Below are 8,406 nucleotides of genomic sequence, written 5' to 3'. Positions count from 1 at the left end.
ATGAACAAGAGATGTGCATTGTGGATGCTTACATGGAGCTTGTCTGTGCCTTTTCCCATATTCTTTGGTAGTCCATTAGGATTCTCACTGGTTCCTCAAGACATAATATCTCTTGGTTTCCTGGAGCCTCCTTTGTTCTGTATCCAAGTGTCTGGAACCTTTCTTGCTATTCATATAAGGGAGTTTGGCTTTTTCCTGGTTTGGAGTGTTCCATAGCCTAGGTGAAATGCTACTTGCAATATTGAACTCTAAGGTATTACCCTTATTCGTATTTGTAATTTGTTGTCCACTTGTCAGTTAGGCATTAGATGGCAATACACTACACGAATATAGCTAAGGCACAGCTGAGGGACAATAAAAAGTAAATGATCTAATGAAATATAATACTTCTTGTATTTTTAACTGTCTTATGTATGGGTACTAGAGCTATGTGTTTTGCTATTTCTCATCCACCTCAAGGTGCTATGAATATTATTATGTGTAATGTGTGTACAGGGCTACAGGCCTATTTCTCAAATAATGTCAAGATGAGTTGGGATAGTTACATTGACAGTCTGATTGCACAAACAGAAGATGTAGCTGGAGCAGTACACTGTGATAAGGCATGTATCATTGGACTGGACAATGGTGACTCGTGGACTACCCAAGCTCATCCTAATGCATTAAAGTTACAAACACAAGAAGGCCAAGCTATTGCAAGGTGTTTCAGAACCAAAGACTTTACCTTCTTCAAGACTACCGGTGTGTATGTTGAGGGTACATACTACATTTTTATAAGACAAGATGACAATGTTGTGTATGCAAGAACAGCGGGTGAAGCAGTTACTCTTCAGGCAACTAAAACTGCTGTTATTATTGCTCACTGTCCAGTAGGTAGCCAGCAAGGATTTACTAATAAAGGTGTTTATGCCATTGCACAGTATTTGGAGTCACAGAATATGTAATATAATAATTATGTTGTGAATGTGTGACATGAAGTTTAAAGCAATCCAGATCTGCCCATTCAGTGAAAATGAGTTTTTAATACATGAGGTCCGGGCCTTCTTTCCAAACAAATTCATTTTCATTTTGAGTGATCATGAGTGCAAGAACTATATGACCTGAAAATGTGATATATAGATCACTGGTGTAATATTGGGGTCTAGGTTGTTGGCCAATATATTATATGGCACAGTGGACCCTCACTTATCCACACTCTCGAAATTGGAACTGATTGTTTTACCAGTGTATTAAAGTATTTTGAGTACAGGTGCAAGTCTATTAGAGTACTTCAACAGAACTTTGTATAAATGTATTGGGTTTCAGTTATCCAAACTATTGACATAGCTATCTGAACACTTTTATCATTTAATATTGCCTGAGATACATTGGGGCTCAGATAACCGAGGGTTCACTGATTACTAACAACATGAAGGCTTTGCAAGCTATATACACATCTTGTGTTTTATTCCAATGCTAGTATTGTCTTGGAAATGGTGGTATTTCCCTGGCCACCTACAGGACTTGATTGTTGTGAACAGTTTATATGGTACTTAAAAGCTCTCTATTTGCATAACATCACATTACTTCGGGGTGGGGAAGGGCCGGTGTGCTTCAGCCTCGGCTTCAGCATCCCCACATCAGCAGAAGGCTGCAGACATGTGTTGAAATAAATTTTGCATAGCTGTACCGTTTAAGCTCACATCACACTCATTGCTGCTTACTCCACAGCATCAACGGCATAACATAATATATCCTAAGAGTATGATGGCCACTATAGCTACTAGAAACAAAATTATTATTATTATTTATCTAGGACCGCGTCACATACAACCAAGTACATACACCAACGTGACAGCCCCCCGGTGAGGCTATTAGGTGGTGAATGCATTATCTCCAAATCAACTCAATATGTCACAGTAGTGACAGATATAACACAATAGTGGCATCGTAACTAAAGGCCACCAGTAGCTAAGTGCCAGTACATCATTGGTGTGGTAATGGCACAGTGATGTGTACAAAGTATATGTATACAAAACATACAGGAGAGAACTATACATTATTGCAGTATTGTATGCAGCAATACATTATAGGCAACATCACCATGCAGATAAAAATTATTAGCCAATATACAGCAATGCATATCAACATCAACTAGAGCTAAGTAAGGTTCATCAGTGATGTAGCAATGGCACAGTGATGGGTGACACACTATAGTTATGCATACACAACTTTCAGGAGATAGCTACACAATGCTGTAGGCGTATGCAAGCCAGATGAACCAGATAAAGGAAGACAGCCAAGCCACTAGAGCCTAGTAGCTACGCCAGGTGAAGGCAAAAAAGATTAAGCACGTATTGAATTGCCTGACACCAACACAAAGAAAGTTCGCCATGCCAGCTGCACAAGACAAAATTGTTTACTTGTATTTTATATGTAACTGTAAGCTTATTGTAAAGAGCGTGGCATATGTCAGTTTAACGTTTTCTGATTGTTTATTTACGTGAATGAATCCACTGGCAGCTGGCATGGAGACTTGAGATGTTACAAACATAAAAACTTACTTGTAATCTTCTTGTTTACACAAGTGGCTTCTGGCTCTCCTGCACGGGCATCACTAATCTTCTTCGCGCAATATGTAAGTAATTAAGCAAGGGTGTGGTGCTGGGCGTTATATAGAATTACACGTATGGTAGGGTCTGCAATCCGAAAAATCAACTTCTACAAATCAATCCCCCTACCATTGTGGGATGTTCATTGTAGTATCCCATTGCTTGATCCACCATGAAACCGGAGGTACGATTGTTGTCTTCACAGAAATATCATTTTCAGTATCTCACAAGATGCAAGATTTATTTTTATAATTTCGTGCTCCACACAAAGGACTGGATGAAACTTGCTACTTAGCCAAATCGTATCCAGAGTTGTTGTAGTTGAAAACTACGCACAGAAATAAGTAAATGATTTGCTGGGTGTCCGGCACAGGGTTGCTTTTTTTGAAAAAACAGACAAAGAAATATGAAGTTTCGAATTCAAACTGCCCTACCACCCAGGGTAAGAGAAGCCAACTATTCCTCATAGTGTTTCGATACGGTTGGGTGCATAGTCTGTCTATGCTGTTAGTTTGGAAAAGATCTGAGACTTCTCACCATCTGGGTGACAAACGTCAAAATTTTCTGCACTATCACAGAATTGTGTCGCGCTTTCTAATCATTTCCAGCGCTTCTGCAGCCACAACAATCATCAATTATAGACTAAAACTATGGCAAAAGATGTCCCTGAACGTTTGGTAATAGCGGTTGTCAATTATTGTTTCATCCACAGCTTCCACGCCTCGCTCTAAGCTATGCATCAAGGGAGGCAGCAAAATCGTCCAAATTTGACTTCACCTCTCACGCTCCACAGCAGCTTCAAATCTTCACTAGATCACCCTACATCACCATTAAGCTTCAAAACATCCCAAAACAAACCGAAAAATGCACAAAATCTTTCATTTTTGATTCGAGCTGGGTGGAGCTCCTGGTGAGCTGCTGGTATACTGCATCATATGAAATCACAGAAACACCAAGTACCACTACTACCAAACGTTTTGATCCATCATTTATCATCATTCTAAACAAAATTAAGTGACCAGTGTGGCATCAGAAGTACTGGAAAGCACTTTGGTACCATTGAGAGAATCCCTTGAAACGACGCACGAAAATTTTGACGTTCTTCACCCAGATGGTGAGAAGTCTCAGATCCTTTCCAGACTAACAGTATAGACAGACTATGCATCCAACCTTATCACATCACTATGAGGAAGAGTTGGCTTTTCTTATCTTGGCTGGTAGGGCAGTTTGAATTTGAAAATTCGTGTTTTGTTTTGTGCTTTTTGAGAGAAAGCAACCCTGTGCTGGGAACCCAGTGAATCATTTGCTTATTACTGTGTGTACTTTTTAACTACATTAACTCTAGATAATACCTAGCTAAGCAGCAAGTTCTATCCTGTTCTTTGTGTGGAGCACGAAATTTTAAAAATAATTTTTGCATCTCACGAAATACTAAAATCGATAGTTCTGTGAAGACAACAATCGTGCCTCCGGTTTCATGGTGGATCTAGCAATGGGATACTACAATGAACATCCCACAATGGTAGGGGGATTGATTTGTGAAAGTTGATTTTTCGGATTGCGGACCCTACGTATGGTCAAGTCATCAGCACAAACAGGAGCGATGATTATACGTTTGTGCCTTCATTCACAGGCGAATCTATCCCCGGTTAGTTCATGTCTCTAGGCCTCGTAGTTTTCTCAAACATTAGTTATTAATTATTTATTTATTTATTTATGACGTAATTTTAACCGCGTTTCGTATTATTCTTAGTACTTGGTTGTATAATTATTAGCACTTTACAGTGACCAGCACTGAAGGTCTGACAGCAACATGTGCTGCAGCCTTAGGATTACCTAACCTACAAGGACTTAGACCTAGTGACTTAACTTACTGACTGAATAAGGTGTAACAGAAAAGGGGCCAAAGTAAGGAAAAAAATCCCTCCAGCCCCAGGATTCGAAAATTGAATGGTCCCAATTAAAAACCCACCCTGAAGTTTTCATTCAATTCATGCATTGGCAATAATTTTCATTGCCCGTTTGTTTTATGAGAATGCCAATGAAAACACAGGATGTGGGTACTTTTCTCATTAGGTTTTCATAGGACCGTCTTTAATTATGGGTGGGCGCCGCCACAGCCAAACTAATTTATTAGCCGGCTACTTGGGGGCGTTACTATCATCGCGTGATCTAGCGCGTGGGTGTTGTCTGATTCACTGAAGATATATTCAAAATTCTAACCGGGAAGACGATCACTTTGGAAGTAAATTCCAACGATACGCCATTGTTGGACGGTTGTGATTGACAAAGCGAGACGAGGTGAAGGTCCTTGGCGCGACTAGTATACCGGAAAGCCCCTTGTCATCCCGCCATTCCAAAGGAAACCACCTGGCATTAAGTTTTACGATTGTAGCACGGTGGAATGCGCATCTTTATAAAGTCTTTGAATGGAAATACTATCACAGTCGATGTTAAACCAAGTGATACCATAAAATCGCTAAAAAGCAAGGTGTTCGATAAACTGCAAGTACCACCTGATAACCAGCGACTGCTGTATAGTTCATCACAGTTGGAAGACAAGAAAACCCTAGCTGATTATGGAATTGAAGCTAATGCCAATATTCATTTTGTTGTTCGTGTTCCTGGAGGCTTGTCTGGATTGACATATTGTACCGTAAGATACTATAGTAGCTGATTCTGTTTTTTTAAGATGATAAGGTGTATGCTGATGGCAGTTGGTATCACGCAAGCTATAAAAACTGCTCTTGTATATTTTATATATTATTTATTTATGCAACTGCTGATGGTGATGTCAAAGAAAACTAAATTTGTATAGCCCATGTATAGTAGTCAAGCATGTATGGTCTCAGTGGTATGTGATGTTTTGTGGGAATAGAGGGGACAAAGTATTGAGTGTTATGTTAAGCCCAAGTGTTTTTGCATACTTTTACAGAAGCTGCTTGATGATAATTATAATTATATAGTCTACTATATATATGTGTGGTCTGATTGGAAAGGATTTCAATTTGATGAATTGGTCTATTAAGCTGTGCTCACCAAAATAAGATCCCACCAGGTACCAATATAGTTTGCCTATGGTCTCACATAACCTAGCATGTAGTCATTTTAATGGCCCACCAATGTGCTTTATTTACCAATGTACTGCCCTCTAATCAGATCACGTATACAGCACATTTCTTTTGCATCAAAAATTAATGGTACATATGATTTGGTAAACACCACTTCCTAGACACACCTGCACATACGGCCAGGCAGACTTGATTGCTTGTTTATCATCCACAATGTCTGGGAGACTTGCATGTAGGTGGGAGGTCAATTGTTTTTAAAAGAATTGCACTGGGAATCCAAAAATCCAACAGTGCAAGTTACCATAACTACAAAGGTTAGCTATAACCTAAAAATTCATTTACTTCAGCAAGGGACATTTTTTTGTGCTGCAATCTTCTCAGCATCAAAATACATACAAACATGACTAATAGCAGCAGTATACTGAAATTGAGGCAGTGGGGTGAATCGAAGTGATGCAGGTAGGAATGATAAACAATTAATCTGGCCTTATAGGATAATGATATATGAATGCCCATGCAAGATTACAATCCATAATTAAAATATACTGTGTTTTAGTGTTATATGCTCAAGGTGTAGTGATAGACACGTTTCCCTCTCACCTGCAACGAACTGAATGACACCCCATTACCTGGCCAGATTGTTGACTAACACACAACCATGTACAGCAAATGGACTGGACAATTTAGGATTTCATGAAACACAACAGTTGATTTCCACAGTGAATGATTTTGCAGAGTATCTGAATCTAAGAGGACAATGTGACATCCTACTACTAGATTTCAGTATGACAAAGTCTCACATTTGCTCCTGTATCACATTATGGAGCACGAGGGTCACTTCTATCATGGCTTTAAAATCAACTAGTGACAACTACTAGATCACAATATGACAACGAGAAAAGCGATACCACCTAGGTCCTGGCAGGTATGCCTCAAGGCACAGTACTTGTATTAAGCTAACATATAGTTCTATGTGTGTAGAAACTGATAGTGAGAGACGTTAGAAATCACCAAAACACGAACCCCCACAAATAATTGAGAGTAACTCCAGCTGTGATTTATAAAAAAACCCACCAAATTTTCACCAGTTACACTACTTGTAAACATATGAGCCTTATCCACAATTACGTCACAATGCAAAAATGGCGAAAAGTGTGGGGGCCTTTTGTACAGAGAACCATTGGGAAGAAACCAAAAGCAGACCGTAGGACTACTCGAGAAGTACGAAAATGCATGCCCCTACATAGTAAGATAGTTAATAAGCCTCACCAGAGTTTTCTCATGCTTTCTTCACGTGGAACATCTCGAAATGTTATCCCTTCCATACAAAGTATCCCACTTGGCCCCCACACTTTTTGCCATTTTTGCGTTATTTTCATGTTGTGACATAATTGCGGATAAGGCTCATTGAAGATCAATAACTTTTAAAATCAAAATTCTAACCCCCCTAAATTTGGGGGAGCATGATGTATGGTTTATTAGAGTATAATGTTTTGACACTTTTTAGAAATTTGGTTTTACCTACTGGCTCTGACTTTACAGTGAAGGTTCCTTTTGTTAATACCTACATTTTTGTAAGACAGATTTTTAAATTTTAATTTCATTCTGTATTTGTACTATACAGGGGCGGATCCAGAGTTTCGAAAGAGGGGGGGCACCTTTCTGAAAAACAGTTGAAGACCAAAAAAACTTGCTGAAAACCAGTTGAAGACCAAAAAAAAAAAGGTCACAGCAATAATAGCTAGTTATCCTTACCAACTATATCACGTCTGTTATGCAAAATAAAATCCTATTTGTAGCTTCATAGGTAAGCTACACTGCTTCATGAACATTGTGACTGCTTTATTAGAGTAATTGACTGCTCTATTAGAGTATCTCGATCTTGTATGCAATTTCTTGAAGGGGGGGGGGGGGGGGGGGGGCATTTGCCCCAAATGCCCCATCCTGGATCCGCCACTGCTATACTAGAATAAAACACAAAAATACTGAGTAAACTTTTTCTCAGTAACCATGCAGAATAATGCCTCACATTTTGGTGCAGAAACATGTCATAAGATATGTGAAGACAGATTTCTTAAAATCGAATCTAAAGAGCATTTATGATGACATTTGTATTTTTGCTACCACCCATGCATACTAAATCAATTGTATCTCTTAATATATCCATATATGGAACTACTCTCACTAAGTTTTTATGTATGTCCTAATGGGTTATGTTGAGGTCACACCATTAAAATGCAGAAATTTTAACATAAATTTTCATGATTTTTTTTCATTTCTAACGTCTCACTCTGCACAATAATCACAGCGCCATGCACATGAAATTACCATGCACCTGTGAGGAAGTACAGTTGTATGTGTTTAGTTGTTTTACATGTTAATTTACTGTTCAATCCAGCTCACAAGTCACAACATATCAGTCTAATTGAAATATGCATAGCTTCACTTAAACATACTATTGTGCCAAACATGTAAATAGGGTTGTACATGTACTGTGTAGGAATAAACTTATTTTTGTCACTACAAGTTGAAAAAAATGTATAACATGTTCACCAGAGCAAGTCTTGCACCATGCATGAAGTAGATACCAGTGCTATTCTAAATATATTGATCAACTCCACTGATTCAGTTAAAATGTTCAAACTATCATACAAGTTATCAGAAGTAACTAGTACAATCATGGAATTAACCAGAATGTAATTTTACAATAATTTACAACCCAATCTATAATTTACAATACTGCA

The 8,406-nt window shown here is 38.6% G+C and overlaps 2 protein-coding genes across 2 annotated transcripts; both read left to right on the top strand.

The window, feature by feature from the left end:
• On the top strand, nt 1-944 carry LOC136267521 (profilin-like). The gene is made up of 2 exons (XM_066062687.1): nt 1-139; nt 496-944. Exons 1-2 carry the CDS (start codon nt 1-3, stop codon nt 942-944), a joined length of 588 nt encoding a protein of 195 aa, XP_065918759.1.
• A 4,051-nt stretch (nt 945-4,995) lies between these two features.
• On the top strand, nt 4,996-8,362 carry LOC136267520 (ubiquitin-like). The gene is made up of 2 exons (XM_066062686.1): nt 4,996-5,247; nt 8,219-8,362. Exons 1-2 carry the CDS (start codon nt 4,996-4,998, stop codon nt 8,360-8,362), a joined length of 396 nt encoding a protein of 131 aa, XP_065918758.1.
• The last annotated feature ends 44 nt before the right edge of the window (nt 8,363-8,406 follow it).

This window comes from Dysidea avara, chromosome 9, assembly GCF_963678975.1.
Source record: "Dysidea avara chromosome 9, odDysAvar1.4, whole genome shotgun sequence".
In the NCBI taxonomy this organism is placed as follows: domain Eukaryota; kingdom Metazoa; phylum Porifera; class Demospongiae; order Dictyoceratida; family Dysideidae; genus Dysidea; species Dysidea avara.
The sequence above is the reverse complement of the archived record's forward strand: the minus strand, read 5'-3'. Positions and strand labels throughout refer to the sequence as shown.

Coding starts and splice junctions, on each gene's coding strand:
- LOC136267521 (XM_066062687.1), top strand. CDS start 1: ATGAACAAGAGATGTGCATTGTGGATGCTTACATGGAGCTTGTCTGTG. Junction 140..495: donor CCTGGAGCCTCCTTTGTTCT/GTATCCAAGTGT, acceptor ATGTGTGTACAG/GGCTACAGGCCTATTTCTCA.
- LOC136267520 (XM_066062686.1), top strand. CDS start 4,996: ATGCGCATCTTTATAAAGTCTTTGAATGGAAATACTATCACAGTCGAT. Junction 5,248..8,218: donor CTGGATTGACATATTGTACC/GTAAGATACTAT, acceptor CATGTTCACCAG/AGCAAGTCTTGCACCATGCA.